At 41.4% G+C, this 18,970-nt stretch overlaps 1 protein-coding gene across 1 annotated transcript; it reads right to left on the bottom strand.

The window, feature by feature from the left end:
* Positions 1 to 2,540: 2,540 nt before the first annotated feature.
* unm_hu7912 (un-named hu7912) lies at positions 2,541 to 10,005 on the bottom strand. Its single transcript, XM_080499854.1, has 2 exons — positions 9,915 to 10,005; positions 2,541 to 7,043 (listed from the first exon to the last, which is right to left on the bottom strand). Exon 2 carries the CDS (start codon positions 6,989 to 6,991, stop codon positions 3,779 to 3,781), a length of 3,213 nt encoding a protein of 1,070 aa, XP_080355980.1. The 5' UTR covers positions 6,992 to 7,043; positions 9,915 to 10,005; the 3' UTR covers positions 2,541 to 3,778.
* Between the last annotated feature and the right edge of the window lie 8,965 nt (positions 10,006 to 18,970).

Raw genomic sequence — 18,970 nt, 5'->3', positions numbered from 1 at the left:
CGCGCATGCGCACGATCAGCGCCTCTCCACTTAAAGGGAGCTTCCACACTAACTACTGCACACAAATACTAATACAATACACGTCACTTCTAATAAATGCTGTTTAAAACATTCGCTTTGTATCGTGTTGATGTTCAAGCTTTACCTGTCATCTTACCGGATTTAAAAAAAAAAAAAAAAAATCTAGATACACGAACTAGAGCAGGGATGGGATGGTAACAAATGTACCTAAAGGGCCAAATGAAAAATTTACTTGAATTTTGCTCAATATGAATTATCTCCAGATAAAATTCCATTTTCCATACAATTTATGGGTTATGAGCTCTGCAACACCTTTTATCAGAGCCATTCCCAGTCATTGTGTCTTTGGTAAATAACAAAATCAAACCTATATTCTTTTCCTTTTTCCCCTGCTGTGAAACACAAATATTTTGAGGTAACAATTGCCAGCCTATAACAATAATGTAATAATAACCTGAAATATGTGACCATTTTAGATGTTAACAAAAGCCAATAAAAACAACGACTTTCTTGTGATTCAGGACTTCCCAGTGACACCCTGGGGGCAGTTCAGAAAAGGTCAAAGGTCACATAGGGCCCCCAGGCCTCATGATTCCCAGGTCTTCAGCATAGAGGTTTTCAAAATGTGGGGCAGGCCGATTCACCTGAAAGTTGAAAAATCAGGTTACAATGGGAGTTGCATTTTCCCAACATAATTTCTTACTTTCAATATCTGAAAAAGAATCATGACAAAAGAAATTAGCAAGTAAAACATCATTTTTTTCACTGAATGTTTGTTGTGCAAAACCACATTGTACCACTAACCGCAGTCAGTATAAAAAGACCCACCCTCATGTGGGCCAGCAGTTGGGAGGTTTCTCAGTGGCACATATTTCCACACATTGTGAACCCAGTTATAGTTTGACACAAATTCACTGATAGCATTAATCAGTTCTCCTCGGCTCATCACCGAGTCGCTACAGTTTAAAGGTAATAATTGTCCTTCTTTATCTGTGGATATGGTTTATAGTGAATTGTATAATTTCTAAAAGTTGTAGGAAAAAAAAGTTAAGAAAACATTATTAAGTAATTCATTTGTAAAGCCACGAATTTTTGGGACGTGAATTGAGGGTTGTATTTCTCTGTGACTCAAGATAGTGAAAGTAGTGCATGCTCTTGTCCACTAGGTGGTAGTCTAATGATGTGGGGTGGAAAGAAGTAGCAGGAAGCACCAGCACAGTGACGTGAATCGGGTATTTATCCATTCATCTTCTATCTCCTTCATCTATCTAAGGATTGTAGAGTAGTTTAAGTCGATCCCAGATAACACTGATCAGGAGTCAGGGTGACCTGTCCACCCATGTACACAAAGACCTGGGTATCTGATGAAATGGTGTCTCCCAAAAGACTATGGTTATGTGAATGTTTGGACTGTGGGAGGAAACCAGAGTACAAGAGACAAACCCACACAAGCCCATAAGAAGACTCCTCAGCTTGGAACTGAAACGTTGCACTTGTCTACTGTGAGGCCAGAAAGATAAATCATCCTGAGGCCTAATCTAGATCATAACCTACTTCCATCTTATTTATTTATTCATTTATTTATTGAAGGCTTGTATAGCTCTCTTCTAGAATACCTACAGTGGCAAGAGGAGTTCTTGTTTGGGCTTGGGTGCCTTCCTGTGTTAAGGTTGTATGTTTTCCCTGTGTATTTCCCATCAGTACTTCCTCCCAGTCAAAAAAAAAACAAGTATTCAATAGACACCGGTGACTCTAAAGTATCTGCAGATGTAATCAATTGTCTGTTTGGGTGTGCCCTGTCGTGAACAGATCACCTGTTCAGAATGTACCCTACTTTCACCCATGGTCATCTGGTAGCAGTTGCCTGAGTTGAATGAAGTTTTATTAAAAACAAAACAAAACCAAAAAAAAGGAAAGACTCTCATCGCATTACTTAGTCCTCTTAACATTCACACTACAGAGCCACATAATGTGTTGGTAGATTTGGCTCTATTTGGGTTATTCCTTTGATTGACAGAGCTATAGAGTTCCCGAGCAAAACAAACAAATAAATATAAAGTGACGGTGCCTGAAACTAAAACGCCTCCGTGAAGGTAAGGGTATATAGAGAGCAAACTGAAAATGGCCTATGGCTCCACATCCTGAGCAAGGCTGGTGATGTGTCTGTGTTTGTGTTAAGAAGTCAAAAATGGAAAAAAATAAATAAATAAATAACAGCTCCGGGGGGGAAAAAATTCCTCCATTTCTAAAAAAACATTGACAAAAGGTCAGATTATAATAAAGAAATAGCTCAGTGTGTAAAAAGATTATTAAGGAATGAGTAGGAGTGTATTGATTTGTGTTTGTGTAAAAAGTCAAAGACAAAAGGTCACTCATTAAATTCCATTTATTATATATTCATATACGTATAGCTATAAACATCACAAAATATAAAGTTGAGGAAAGTCTTGCACAAAGATCATTACTAAAGTAAAAGAGCAACCTTAGTTTAGTCAACAATGACAACGTAAGCAGGCATATCATCATATCTGGGTTCAGTGCTATGTTAGGAACATTCTCATTTTATAATTTATGTTTTAGTGCAAACAGATTCATTACAGCTTTTGGCTCTTTTTTATATAATAAAATAGGATTTTAATATAGAGATGTTAAGGTTGCTCTTTTATTGCATATACTTTAAGAACAAACTGTGGAATTAGTTATAATAAGGTGTCAGGGTCATGATGTTCAAATTACGTAATACTCAATATATAATATACCTCTTACATTTCAAAGCATCAAATGGTATCTTCCTAACATAATAAATCTAAATATAGGCAATATCAATATTAAAATACCTGAATATAAATAACATGCTTTGAGCAAAATAATTATTCATTTACAATGGTAGTTCATACAACCTATATGTCTAGAGCTCTTAAGTGTTTAGAAATACCTAACCTTATACATTGCTTTGTGTCAAATGCATTTTTTTTTCTGTTTTTGACTGAAGGCCACTTTCAAACAAAGCAATTTATATGATAATGACATCAAGTCTAGCCATAAGATGAAAACAATATCCAACTGAAAACCTAAAAGCCTGGGAAAACAAATGAGTGGCAGGATTATTTTTTTTTCTTGGTGTCTGAAACAATGACTAAATATAGCGGAAATAAAAGAAAATAAGTAAAATAAAATGCAGACAAAGCTATAGCATACTAAAATAAAATACTTAATTACAAATAACAGTTGTAATTTTACAACCACTCAAATAAGGTTTAGTCTAAATTTCTGATACAACATTTGCTGGAAAAACAAAAAGTGTGAGACCATAACAATATGAAACCTGGTTTGGCCAACTATTATGTGGCAGCAATGAAATGTGGACTTTATATATATTGTGTGCTTCATACATTGTCAGCAGAAACTGCACAGGTCATACATGTTCACATCTTAAACACCTGGATAACTGAGATTGTGCCTAGTCTACATGCAGGGTATTAACTCTTCTGTGTGCAGCAACAGGATCAAAACAAGCCAAAAACAACAGAGGACAACCTTTAAAAGTGGTGCGCATGTACCTATCTGTGTGTATGTGTGTGTGTATGTGCGAGAGAGAGAGAGAGAGAGAGAGAGAGAGAGAGAGAGAGAGAGAGAGAGAGAGAGAGAGAGAGAGAGAGAGAGAGAGAGAGCGTGAGAGAGATCCCATATCCACACCGTATTTACAGTATATACATTTTGTGTGGTTGACATCATTATCATATTATTTAGTGCTATTCTATATAATATCATCCAAGAGATTAGGGGTACCCACCCAGTCCAGTGTTCTTGGCTCAGACGCAGCCATGATCATGCACATGAACTGTTTCCCTGTTCTCTTGTCTATTGGGTAAATAGTAGTAGGAGTGAACCTTTTGTTGCTCTCCACAAACTCGCACAGCTGATTATAGATTTTGGGGTACTCATGACGAAGGAAGACTCCCCTGGTCCTGAGCTCACGCTGAATATTGACAAAGCAAACCTCCCTGGCCTTTCTTCCATCCTCCCCTTCCTTGTCAATGTCTGGTGTGCCTGGAGGTGGAGTTAGGATGAGAGTTTCCATTTCACTCTCCGTCTTCAGCACCTTTTTGTCAGGGCTTGAGGAGGCCAAGGACACCTTTGCATATTTTCGAACTGTTGGCGCTTGGACCCTCGGAGAGGGTCTATTAGGCACTAGTTCACCAACAGCTACGGATACATTCAGAAGAAAACATTCATTGGGGTCATATTCATTACCTGCCTGCTGTAACTCCTTGCAGTATTCACCAAGGTTATCCTTGAACCCATCCAGTTCTCTGAGAGATAAGTATGTGGGAGACATCAGGAGGCTCTCAAGTCCAACCTGCAGGAAGTTGTCAGCTGTCTCTGGATTAGCAAAACCCAGAAAAAGGACGCCTCTCCCTCTGGAGAGATAGCCAGCTTTAGCAACACGAGAGAACGCTTTGTGTATTTCAGAGTTTTCTCTGCAGAACTTGAGAGCATGCCGACAGACACTGCTGACACGACCGTACAGGCATGTCTCTTTGTGGATCTCCCAGTCATCCCTGCGACAATTTCGTGAGCAGTAAAAGGTGTAGCAACTGTGACACGATTTGAAGTACAAGCAGGCATTGAACATATTTTCAACCCGGTTGCACTTCCTGTTAGCACACACCATGGTGTCGTCATCATCTGTGCTGTGGTCTGGAGAACATTCCTCTGTGCTTCTTTGTAAAGCATCGCATCCACTATCAGGATCTTTGATTGTATCAGGGCTGGATTTAGAGGATGGGAGCTGTGTGTTCAGACCTCCTAAGTTTTCCAGTCCAGATGGTCTTTTGTCTTTGTCATCGTCTTCTGTGATGAGTTGTTTGAGCTGGTCTATGAGGTCTTCGCTTGACTTTCTGCTCGTAGGTGGTTTGTAGTCGACAACCAGATCAGCTAAGAGTTCATCCAGCTGTTCCAGACTCTGCTGAAGGGAGAAGTTGTTGTGTTTCCTGTCTTTGGTGAAGTCTGTTGTGTCAGATGGCTGCTTCTGATGGGCTACGCTTGGAGATGGTCCTTTTTCATTGTCCAACATGTCCCAGGTGACAGAGTGGACTTCACGTCGTCTGTTGTTGCCTGCACATATGTCATTGTCGGTAATAGTGATTTCAGGAGTTACAAACCAGTGCCCACTCTTTGTATTCCTCCAGGGATTGCTCGAACCCCTCTCCAAGGAGGTTTCAGAAAGTGACAGGGCAGCATAGCGCCTGGGTGAACTTGAAAGATTAAGTATTACAGGTTGTGATGTAACATCTGAGGATGGTGGATGTTTTGCTTGGTAAAATAGGTTCTCATAGCTCCGTCCACGTGGCACCGATTGCTCTCTGTCATGTCGTGGAAAAAGAATATTGTCCCAAGACTTTGAATGGTTTTTGACCTCCGCTCCAAGTCGATTTGTCTCGGTACAGCTGTTGATAAACCATGGGGGCATACTGGAGTCTGGCCTCACTCTTGATGGGGTGTGCTGAGAAGACTGGTTGGAGTAACCAGATATACTTGAACGATACCAGTCATCTGAAAATGCCTGGGACATTCGGGGGCGTCGACGACCTTCTGTGTGATATGGCCGTGATGGAAAGTACTGCTCCTCAGAACAGCCATACGGTTTGGAGTAGAGCAACCTTGAACTGTTCATATGATATGGATTGAACCGGCTGTCCTCTCCATAATAAGGTCTCGAGAGTGGTGTTTGAGAAATGTACGATCCTGCCTCACTTGTAGAATAAGGTCTGCTGTATACAGAGTTTACTGATTCTCTATTGGAAAGATGGTCTGTGTAATATGACCTCACAGGAAGGGTGTGCACCCATCGAGTCCTTGGATCATACTGACTCGTCATTGTACTACCATGGCTAGTTAAACTGGACCGATCATCCTGAAAGTACGTTCTAGAATAGGGATGGACTGGATACCGAATGGCATCCTCTGTATAGAAAAACTTTGTGGGTATGTTGGGATTAGAGTAAGCTCTATGTTCCTGACTCAGATATGGTGTTGTTGGTGACGGCATTCTGTGCACGTCTACATGCTGATAAGAGATTGGAGACATGCTGGTTGTGTATTGGTATCCTTGTCGAAAATCTCCACTGTAACATTCGCTTGGAGTGGGTGTTGGTGAGGAGACAATCTGCCGTGGTACATACAAACCTCTACTGCTACTGGCATGGGAGTATCTCTGCCAAGGATGCTCAGTCCGTACATTGGGAACCTGCCTTGATGCATGCTGAAGCACAGCAGCATCTGGTTTAATGTCCACGCGGCACCTGACATGAGGGGTTAGGGCGGGTTTATCTGGTTTATCCTCCTCAAAGCAGTCCGACACATAGAGGGGAGAGTGAGGTTGCAATTTGATGGGATGTACCTCGTTCAAAAAAGCCCTGTTTGAGGAAAAGGACTCTCGCTGTGTTTCAGAAGTTCTTGAGCTATCCGACACAACCTGAGGCGCATCCTTCCCCTTCCTGACCCCAGGAGGAGACACTGAGATGGGTACAGGAGTTAGAGTAGCCTTAACGCGAGGAGCACTCTTAGAACGGGGTCTCTTTTTAGAGTCTGACCATGTGAGATGGCTCGTTTTATCTTGCGTGCTGTGCTGCTGGAACTGCCTGGTGTTGAACAGATCAGGAGATGAAAAGCGAAGATGGCCCGGCTGATCTAGTCCATTCCACATGAGATCTTTGTTCAGTGTCTGATGGTCGGGCCTCTTGTAAGGGTACTCCATTGAGGAAGAGAAGGGCTGTGGGTCATCCAGCGACTCAATAAAGTCAAAACTACGGCAGTGTCTTTTATTAATGATTTCTGATTTATCAATCATTTTTGAGTCACATTGCTGGGTTGAATGCAGAGAAATGGAGCGATCACTGACGGGATTTAGAGTAATGTCCTGATACAGGGTTGATGCCAGTATATCAGGAGGATGCGTTCGTGTCATCTTAGAGGAACTTCAATGCTCTCCATTCGGTGTGATTCATGATCAACACAGCCTGTGGGAAGAAGGAGATGAAAATGAAGCAAATCCAATTAAATCAATGTCACTGTAGGATTGAAGTTATAAAAGAAAAACAAACTGAATGTCATATACAAGAAAATCACATTTGGGTAGAATTTAAGTTTCACTTCACAGCTCTTTTCATTATAAATCAGTAAATGTTATTGAGCAAATGATTAACAGGCATAGTTTTACATTTACTAAACAGGGCAAACAGTTATCGTCTGAACTCAACATTGTACCTTAGCAACACAAAACTCTAGAATTTTTTAAAGCAAGTGAGTCAATAGAACTGGGTGACAAATTGTTCGTAATTAAACCACAACAAGTGAGGAAATACCTTTAGGAAACTGTTAAAGAAACCCACAATACTCACAATACCTTGCAGTACTCAGTACAATAAAAAGTGCAAGACAGAACAAACATGAATAACAGGAATTATCTTTTTTTAAATGGAGTTCATAGTTCATGAATGTTTACATAACATTTACAATGATCTTGATCTAAGCCTGTCACCTCAGAGCAAATATAGAAACACAAATATCATGTCAGTAAAGCTTGTATCAAAATTCTACTGATACAAGATACGCAGTTAATGTTTGTGAGTCACAGCTTAAAGAGCAGTATATTTTCAGGGCTAAAATATTTCGACAATGGATTTTATGTGTCACAGACACACGTGGGCTTTCTTGTTGGCACTCACCCACAAGCCAACCCTGAGTTACCATCTGTTCACCGTGACGAGAGAGTACTGACCAGCCGTCCCCCTCTCATGTCTCTACAGCACACCTAGAAATCATGACTGTTCCCCACCAACCCCATCACACAACAAACACACTTAGTCACTCATTTGCAATTGGTCTCTTCAGTTTTTGGATGTTTCAAAAACATATCAGAGAGCACCAATGTGTGGAATTTGTGGCTATTTTTTTACAGAAATATATGCTGATTTATCAAAAGAGAGATTTTGTAAAGCATCATCAGGTTAAAAAAAAATTGCAAAAGGATTACAGATCACATGACAGTAGGTTAATCAATTTAAAATATATTTTCCAATGATATGACATTGCTTCTATTACAAGTAATAACTGCAAGCTGAACCATGTTGCAGTGTTTGTGATAACATCTATATTTCCTAAACGTATATATAGTGCAATTCAAGAGAAAAGTTTGGGCTCCTTCATAGTGCAGATTCTTACTCTACTATTATCTGCTGCTCGATCATTCCCGGGACTATAGTGACTAATCTCTAATTATTGGCTGAATTCCATCAGTACAATCTGGGACAGATTCTGTGTCATTGGTTCCAATGTAATAGAAGGAAAATATGAATATCCTATTAATGAAGAGTCTCGAAATGATAGGAATATCTATTTTTTTTCTGAATAGATAGAAATGCTCTTGAAATCCTCTTACTTTTAAGCTTCAAATCATTTCAGGTTTGAAAAAATAAACCTGTGTCATCAAAACAGAAACAGTCTTAATATAATTTAATGTTATAATACAGAATAACGGCAAATGTAAAAAATGTATAGGGCTCTGGTTATAATTGAACCAGGTCAGATTTAGTTTAACAACATTAACCCCTTTTTGGATGAAATATTATATTTAGGCTATGTATATGAGACTTATGAATAGACATAATTTGGGCTAATGCTTTAAAATAGGCATTTTTTTTCATGGTTGTAATTTTAGGAACATGTTTGCACTTAGGGATATGCAAAAACACAATTATTGAAACTTCAGTACTTTTACTTCTGATGTATTCTTCGCTGTTCTATGCATCCAAAATTATCAATCTATTTTTCTCAAAAAGGCAGTGACATCACAAGAGCATACATGAACAATTTTAATCAACTGCTTATCAATTATTGATGCAAAAGGAATTATGAATGGCCATGCATCTGTGCTATTAAAAGAGGTCCTTTGCAGACGATGCACAGAATATTTAGAATATCCGTGTATCAAGTCAGTAAATCTGCTGAAGGATTCTTAAAACAACAACTGTGGAGGAAAAAATAGCTGCTGTGTTAGTTTACAATTAAGAAGACAGATCATTTTCCATTCAGTAAACCTATGCATTCCTGCCTCCGCTCATCTTAATGGTCTGAGGCTCCTTTTCAGGAGAGGCACTACACTTAGTTTCGAGCACAAGTATAAAACCACATGCCCCATGCTGTCTCCATGGCTACAGCACACAGCAATGGAACCATTAAATGCCCCTGCAGTTGAACACTGGGGGCAGAAAGCTCAGTCTGGAGGGGGAAGCAAATGCCTGATAGGCTAATCAATGTGAATAGCTTCAATATCTGCGGGGGCATATTTATCCCTGGCAATTATATATCGAAGGACGGAACAACGATATTACATAACAGCCTATTCATAGAGCCCGAGAGCAGAATTTTCCTGGGCACTTATTTCTGCATGAGCCGGGGAGGTTTTTTCCAACGCAGCCGCTTGGAAATTGAGCTCATATTTATTTTGGTTTGAAAGCAACTCGTCCTTTTTGTGGCTTTTCCCCCCAGACAATAACAGATACGATGCAGATTTGCCCGAAGCCTCCCTGCGGGCCCACACGGAGGCGCATCCAGCCTTGAAGCCTCATCACATACTTGCTGTTACGCACTCGGGCACCAATTTTTTTTTAATTCTATTTTATTTATTTTTTTATTTGGGTAATGCGGCACGCACGACCCTCCATCCTCCCCCACCCCACCTCCTGACCCGATGCCTTTGAGCCGGGCTGCAGCGGGTTCAAATCAGGACGAGAGCTGGGGGGGTGGGTTGGGGGGGGACTTCGACTAAGTTTGGGCTCATTTCGGATTTCCCCCGAGTGGAAGCAGAAGGAAGAAGGGCCTTACCTTACCGAGAGTTGGTCGGATGCGGTGCGCATGACGGACGCGCCTCGGTGCAGCCTCAGTCCCGCTGCACCTGCCGACTGCGAGCTTCCCGGAGACAAACACTACTCGTCCTTCGTGCCGCCGTTTACATGTTGTCTGCTTCAGCCTGCGATGCTCCTGCACTCACACTGCCTTTGTGTGTGTTTGTGTGTGTGTATGTGTGTGTGTGTGTATGTGTGTGATGGAGGGGGGTAAGGAGGAGGTGTGTCTGAGCCTGCGCCTGTGCGCGTGGATCTGGAGGCGTGGTTGTGCGTGTTTTTTTTATGAGGGAGGAGGAGGAAGAGAAGGAGGACCGAGGGGTGTTCAGTCTTGGAGCAGCAATGCGGTCTCGCTGTTCATCTTTCACATCTCGAGTTTTTTTTTTTTGGTTGTTTTTTTTTTTTAAGCGTCCACTGTGTGGGTGTTTTCCCAGAGACCTGCTGCCGCTGGCGTGGTCATCCTGCAGTGTGACGTCCTGTTTACTGCGAGCAAGACCAAACGTGACTACTCGCTTTATACGAAGTTTTTAACAGGCACGATCGAAACACTTCCCTGCAGGTTTGAGCCTCTCCTCCTCCCGAATGGTCCTCCCACACCGATGAGCCACAAATGATGACGAGTAAAATCCATCCTGTGCCAATACACAGCTTTCTTTTTCATTATTTAATGTGGTTGGAGTCCGTTATTTTTAATATGTAAGAATTCTAAGGCAGCATTCAAGCACAAAGCAACATCTATGTTGTTGACTCATACATTAATTAACCTGTTGCAGGGCTTGTGAATTCTATATAATCATACTCAAGGAGTTTATATCACGTTATTAATGCAAGAAGGGGGGGGGGGTTATTATTAACCATTGTCAGTGGTTTGTTATCACACATAACCTCTATAGTTCACCACATCCTTCATCATGGTGGCTTTATTTACTGTCTGTCACAGAGGAGCATGAAATTATTACCCTTCAGAAGCCTTACTCTGCAAATGTTTGGTATCCATTGACAAAATCATTCATTTAACTGCAGTGGAGGCTGTCTTGACCCATGTGCTCTTCTAATTAACTTCTCATGTGAATAAACTGCACCTAAAATATAGTCTCATACCTCATGAACGCAACATGTTTCCAGGACAACTAAAATGTTTCCTCTCACTCAACCTCATGTGGTTTATAATCAAACGTTGCAACTTTCCTTGGCTTGCTTTTTGTCATCTTGGCCTGAAGTCCATCCTTACCACATCCTTTTGCACTGTCTGACTTCATGAGCTGTGTTATCACATCTGCCTCCGTCTCACCTCGCCACGTCCCTGTGCATTGTCTGAATAGATGATGGGGACAGTTGGCGGTGAGCCTCGGCCCAGAGCATGTGACTGCCGCCCAAGAACTGCTTACTGAAGCACTCTCATGGCAGATAGAAATCAGCAGACAAACTGTGCAGAGGGTCAGGCTGAAGATCGTAATGATTACTTCGCTTTGACAGACCTCATTTCGTTACAGGGAGGACAGCTTTCCACTCCCTGAGCAGCGTATGTGAGAGGCTTTTCTTTTTCTTCTCTCCCCCGCTCATTGCTATCTTCGCTTTTCCTCTCCTCGCGCGCTACTTGCGAAACACCGCAGCTCACCGAGACTCCATCTGCGACATACCGCGTGCATGAGACGTGATTCACGATACAGTGGATCTCACATTGTAGCATCCAGCATCCTTGAGAGATGGGATCTATCTGAGCATGTGTGACTCACTCTCCCCAACACAGTGAACTGGCATCAGTTTGTGTCAGCTGTTGGTTTGCAGGCATAAGTGTCTGTCAGCTGGCCGCTAGCAGGTGTCTCAGGCACCTCCTAGACTCCGTGGAGAGGAAATCAATGGCTCTCTGTTGATTAGACGTCCCTCTGATGGGGATCAATCAGGCTCATACCACCACAAAGTAACGACATTAAAGCAGCACAGTGCTTCACTCTGTCTCCGCTGCTGAAACAAGCTCTCATGCAGCTCAGTAAACAACCTTCAGCTCTCCAGCTGTCTCCAATTAACTCTATGTAAGATTCAGTGACTCCCTGCAAACTTTCTTTCTGATTTCTGCCCCCGTCGGAGGGAATTGCACAGGATGTGCACACGGTACAGTCGAGCCCCGTTTGCTCGCAGAGTTCAGACCAAAATAGGCAGTGGCGCATAATCCAAATCTATTTTGTCGTGAAGTGAAGAAAACACGAAAAGCACATTAGTTGGGGAAAGTAAGGCGAGCGAATTCAGCTTCTTTCTTGATGTCACAAGAAACCCCCCGGGTGAACCTCGAGATGTTCCTCATGACCCCTGCGGTGATGAATATTTTACACAACCAGAATTAGACCTCTTGTATAGACATACGGCTGAATGTAATTGGCTCCTGCAGATCCACCCACATCCGTGTGTAGACACTGTGATTCAGTGGATTCTCATTCAGAGGGGAGTGAAGTGCAGCAGTGGTGACTCTGGAGGCTCAGTGGGACAGGCACACAGTCTTCCCTTAATTCCAAAGAAACCCTGCTTAATTCCTCCACAAATTAAACCACTCAATCCTCTCTGTGAAACGTTCCTGCCCCAGACATCATTTACAGTTTCAACGGGCCACAAAGTGCTTTCATGAGGATTTCAGACGAGCAGCAGTTGGTTGCCTTGTTGGCCCAGTGGGAACATGCAAAATCCACATCATATTATTTGCAGTGGAACTGTAGGTTTTTCCAAAGTGAGGTAGAATTACTGGAGGCAGTGTTGGATGCTGTCCCCCAGGTCACTGATGCTGCATGTTGCAACTATTGAAGCTGTTTAAAGAAGTGATTCACTGCCTGATAAAGGTTTGATTTGTCGAATATGCGTCATGCAGGTAGAATATTAAAGACATTTTGTTGATAGGATTGGCTTTATTGTGATTTTCCCAGCTCTTAATGATGTAATTATGTTTACCTTGGCTGCACACAAAAAAAAACAACCTTCCAGTGGACTTCAAGTAACACTTAGAAACAAATTCATGAACAAGCCAAACCATTTGGGAGCGGTATCCATGGCAACCTACACCGAGTAGGAGCAAAAGCGACTGAACAGATTTCAAAGCGAATGAAGTAAAATGCTGATGGGAGTCTTCCACTGAGGCCATAAAAATTTACGTCATGAAGATAAAATGAGGGGAGGTTTGGAAATCGCTCGTAAACTCCTCAGCAATCTGCGAATGCACCGTAGGAGGGATTTGGCCGAGCATCCTCGTATTGACTGTACATTTACTCATACAGTGTGTCTTTTTGCTCCAGATTATCCCCAGCTCAGATTGACGGTCTTAAAGTTAACATAAGGTTCAACATAAGGAGAGGCCCCTCTGGCACCCTCACGGTGGAAATAAAGATGGGAAGAGAGACCTGCGGTCATGTGCGAACATATTCTTAGACCCTCCTCATGTGGGTCAAATTAAGAATAGTGTAGGTATTATTCACAGCTGCACTGGGCAAACACAAACTCCTCTGTCGTGGTCTCTGGAGTCACAGTAAGACATCCCATGGTGAGACTTAATTAAATCTTTATTGCACACTACTCTCTCATCCTTCATCATCTGCCATTTTGGCTGAGGAATCACTCAGTCATGTGTGCAAGTTTATTAAAGGGGAACCACATTTGGAACGAGTACACCGGCCTCTCAGTGGGTGCCGCTTCCTTCCGAAAGCTCCTGATAATGTGAATTATTTGTGGTCACCATGATAATGTTATGCAACAGCGTAGAAACAGAGAGCAGATATATTCCATTTCACGCGAATGCAGACCAGCTCAGAGTTTTGTGAGTTTGTCAAACACTGATTAAGGTCAGCGGGAGGTTTTATAAAGCAGGGCTGTCATTAATGTCCTGCTATTCAAGACTGGACAGACAAGAAATCTTTTGTGCCTCAGCTGGGAAGAATCAATGAGGGCTTTCTAAATATGGATATTATTCACCCTGAATCGCACAGCAGCACAATGCAAAGCAGTACGGGGTTGCACTAATTGTTTGAGGCTGTAGGCCATGTATAATAGCCGTAACAGCCACTGTTTCCCATTCAGACTTTCTTGCAACACTCAATAAAACAAAGGCTAACATCAGAATTTCTCAAATCGTTGAGAATGTTTGTGTGATTTCTTCTGTATTTTAAATGACAACCTTGACCTGAAAATAAATGTAAATATGTCTTGACCCCGATGTCTTTAAATTGCTCCCATTCAGATCAAGCATGCCCTGCACTGCAACCCATCAAACTGTGTCTGCAAATCAGTTTTGACACTTGCTTTAATATGTGAATTAATGGCACCTTAATGTGTGTAATTACGCATTCTGGTTGTAAGCATCCAGATGCACCTGTGCTTGCAGCTTCTCCGAGCTGTTTAAATGGGTCAGCTCTAGAAATATCCTGGATGAAGTCGTGAGTTCCCAACCCACTTTGCTCTTCTCCCCTGTCTGTACTTGAAACCTTTATTTGTGAGCAGCAAAGTCATAAAAGTTTCATCAGGATGATTAAGCTCCAGCTGAAGACTGCGTTCGGAGGGAGTCACCATTTCTCTCATGTTCTTGGGAACAGATATGGCAGGCAATGATAGACTCGATCCAATTATGGCTCATTGTCCTCCGTCAAGACACAAAAGTTATTGGTTCTTTTAGTGACAGTGATTCTGAAGTCTTTTCTGACCAGATGAGCAATTTACCTGCTCACCAAATGAAGATTTGTCAGGTTAGAACAGCACGGCCTGCTGGGCAGTGGGAAAAGAAACGCAAGCCCGCAGACAGAGCATTAAAAATCACACTGACCTTTCATGAGCGACTGGCTATATAACATCCTGCCTGCAAATTAGATTCTGCTCTCCAGACACTTTAGTCTGCAACTGAAATTTTCAAGGGAAGATAAAATTGATCTGTGATTAAAATTGAACCTTCTTGCTCAATGAGCAAAATCTGTCAGCCCAAGAAAAATGTTTGGGGTTTTTGTTTTTTTTAAACTCGGATGGGGGTGGGAGCAAAAATAACAACCCAAATGTGATGTGTTTGTTTCAGCTTTAGATAGAAGCTATTGATTTGCACAAAGCTATGAAACACATCATTCTGCTGAGTGAGGGAGAATAATACTAGTCGCCTCTGTCAGCTGCAGCTGCTGCATTCAGACGTGAACCACTAAAGAAATTCCATGGGAACATAATACTTGCATTCGGGCTTGAGTCTGTGAAGAAAAGATGGACGGCAGTGTGATGAATGGTGTTTGGTGGGCAGTTGTTGTTTTATATAAATATATATATAGTTCTATTTGTACACATATAATCGCGATGCATTGCTTGTCTGAAAGAAATGCTGTTCTCATCCTGACAAATAGCTTCAGTTTTTATAAAATGCTTCAGATCGCATGTGTTCTAAGTCAAACTGACACAATGCAGCCTAAAGTAGTGGAATAAATAGCTCTTCCTTCAACGGAGTCGAGCAGCCTGTGGTAGTCTGACTGCAGGCCCACACCACCTTGTGGTCACATTAGAAAGTCTGCTGTTCAATATACTGGGTCGTTCTACAACAGCTAATCTATCAGAGCCCTAAGAGACATGGGTACGATTATTGATCTATAGCCATATTCAAAGATATAAGCCAAACAGATCCACATTTAACTATCTTACTTCAGATTTTTAACATTATGAGTAAAGAATCTGTAAAGCATACATCTATCTGTTCTCCATAAGAGCGACTGTGATGGTATTGAGTTTCACTGAGAGATCCTGCACTGGAAAGTTGAATCGTCTTTAAGTTGCAGCATCAGTGTGATTGCTATTTCGACATGTGTCAGCCCACTTTAGTCTGAAAAGACAGTTATTTGAGTTATGTCATAATTCTGTGATTGTGTGGGCTTACGAGATGGGTCAGTAACTTTGCACAAAAAATATTATCAATCTGAAATTATTTTCTCTTTGGTCAAAGGAAAAGTCATATTTCGTAAGTGCAAACAAAGGAAATAAGACAGTGATTGAGATCACTGGTGATTGGCAGATGTGTCACACAATCAAGAACTAACATATTCCTTGTGCTCGCCTCGGGCTCATACAGTTTAAGGTCTTCCATAGGACCCACTTTTCTAAAGCTAAATTGTCAGAAATATACCCTGACGTAAACGATAGGTGTGATCGCTGTGGCTGTGCCCCTGCTGACCACGGTCATATGTTTTTTTTCTGTCCAAAATTGAATAATTTTTGGAGTTTTATATTCAAAACACTGTCCGACGTCCTGCAGCTTAACCTCTTGCCATGTCATTCGATAGCCACTTTTGGGATCCCCTTGGTGCATTCTGCCTACTCAAGACCGCAAGCAGATGTTATTGCATTCTCATCTCTCTTAGCTCGGAGAAGAATACTTTTTGAATGGAAATCTCCCAAGCCTCCCCTCTCATCTTCTTGGCTGAGGGATGTTATGTTCTTTATCAAACTTGAAAAGATTAAATACACTCTGAGAGGTTCCTTAAACGATTTTGTCACTAGGTGGAGTCCCTTTATCTCTCACTTTGATAAGCTAAAGTTACTTCCCGATGCCTAAGTAGTAATTCTGTCCATTTGACATCTATGCTTCTCCTTTTAGGATTTGTATGAATGTCTACATGTAATGTGTTGGGCCGGCATTCTCTATTCTGAGGTTGAACACTCATGTACTTTTTTTTTTTTGTTTGTTTTTTTTTACACTGTTTCTTATTTTTTAAATGTATTTGTCAATTTCATTTGTCCAAGGATGTTGTTTGCGGGGTGGGGAGGGTGGGGTTGTTTACAAATGTTTGTATATGTGTATAATTGAAATTCAATAAAAACCATTTGTGGAAAGAACTAACATATTCCCATATACAAAATTTTACATAAATATGAGAATTAGAACCACAATTTGAGCTTTTTGCAAAGCTTTTGTTTCAAAGTGTGAAAAAGTCACTCATAATGACCTCTACTCTGGGCCGTTCAATTAAATGAGAAAATGTAAAATATTCTCCTCCACTCTGGATGGACATGAATGCAAAATTGAAACCGTGGATACTCCTCGGTTAGTGTTACTGTATTTAGCCAATAACTCGAAACAAAGCAGCCAGTGTTGATCATAGACTTTATTGGACATGTGCATGTTTCATTAACATACTCATCTTTCACATAATATAGCTACATTGCATATAACATCTATTTTTATGCTTATTTCAATAATCCACTGTGACTTACATTATGCACTTTCTTATTTTGGATCAATAAAAATCTCCTCTTTTTGATTTTTGCACTCACATTTAAGATGTACGTTTTCAAATCTGGCAGGCATTGACCGACAATCACTTTCACTCAAATTATTAAGGATTTGATCTTTTCACAATGATTATACAGTGCATCGATAAAACAAAAAATAGAGGAAGATAACAAAAGATGTACATTCACAGTCAAATACATCCACAATAAATAATGTAAACTTTCATAAAGAAAATCATCTGAAAATATTTTTTTAAAAAAAACACTCTGCATGGACGCCACAGCTCCTTCTGTCAGACTCTGGAGGTGCCGGGTCAAATGTTATGTCTCATCATGGCCGAGCAGCCTCTGAGTGACAGAAGAACGTTTTTTCAGAGTTATTCATCCATGCTAATTGTAAATGGCTCATTTTCATAAATTACACACTCAGTGTAACAGTAACTGTTCTTTCTGATTCTCTTGACAGTAGTTGTGCTGTGGTGAATCTGGCAATTATATAAAGACACTGAGATACTGTAAGATTTAAAAATGAAGCCCTGAATAACTAATGCATAAACTTACAAGCCCCAGATAGTCGTGCCTCATACAAGGACAATTATGCATGTACAAAACTAATTACACAAGAAACGAAAATAGAAAACTCAGAGACACGTGTAATATCAACAAGCACAAATAGCAGCAAGGGGAGGAACATGACAATCTGCATCACTCGGCTCTGCACAGCACATCTATTTGGTTTGACCAGTTACAGAACGACATTCACACATTTATGCACCACTGAGCACAAGGGGTCACTGTGGCTATGCAAATAGATCGAAAAACACAGGCAGCATGGAGAATCTGCAGGGAAACTGGGACTTCTTTATAATCTTGGTTATTGGGTCATCTCTGGACAAAAAAAAAGAAAGAAAAGAAAACCTCAATATTGCCGTACTACATAGACATTCAGATCTAATGCATTCCTTCTGGAAGACGTTTTAAGTGCCTGGGATTGTTGTTCAGTAACAGCTTAGATATTTAGCGGAGTGATCAAGAAAGGGTATTGTCAGTGCAAAAGACTGGTGCCGGTGAGGGCTGAATCTACTGCAGTGGAGCGGCCCACAGCTGACCTCCCTTCACCTTGACGGTATTCACCGTGCTGTATTGTACAGATGAACCCATGTTATCACATTCCTTGGCTTAGTATGCTTTTGAGTATGGCCTGCAACCTCCAGGCCACGAACCCGTTGAAAACCGAGAAGCATATATGGAAGCAAAGGCTCTGTTGTTCTGTACGATAAAGTGCAAAATCCCACTGCACTGACCATCAACCCGACACACCGGAGAACGTAGTATACATCCATTAAAACATGAGCTGGTTTACAATTCAAAAGCTTGTCTCGTCACCGTGTTTTGAACCTAAAGGGACAATGAAATAAAAGTATGAAGTATGTCCCTTCCCCCTTGCTCAGCCTGCACAGCTGCCAACCCTGTCGATGCCCTGTCCCACTGTACCACACCTGCCACAGACACAGCAGCACCCCTCAGTGGGACCTGCGCGCTGCTGCTGCGTCGTCTAACTGGCAGATGAATAAAACCTGAAAATGTAGACTTTGTACATCAGTCCGTGACTTTTGTATTCAAGTATAATTTTGCAGTAAAAGTCTGTGTGCATTGGAAACAATAAAACATTCCGCCTCATTGAACTGCATGCTTTTTTTCTTCTTTTTTTTCCCTTCATCACTAGTAAACGAACACATCGAGACTGCAATGGAAGACCCTCACCCACACACACACACACACACACACACACGAGAGTCACAATCAACTGGACATCC

This window comes from Blennius ocellaris (genome assembly GCF_963422515.1).
Source record: "Blennius ocellaris genome assembly, chromosome: 7".
Lineage (NCBI taxonomy): Eukaryota > Metazoa > Chordata > Actinopteri > Blenniiformes > Blenniidae > Blennius > Blennius ocellaris.
This window is presented reverse-complemented; position numbering and strand designations above follow the sequence as displayed.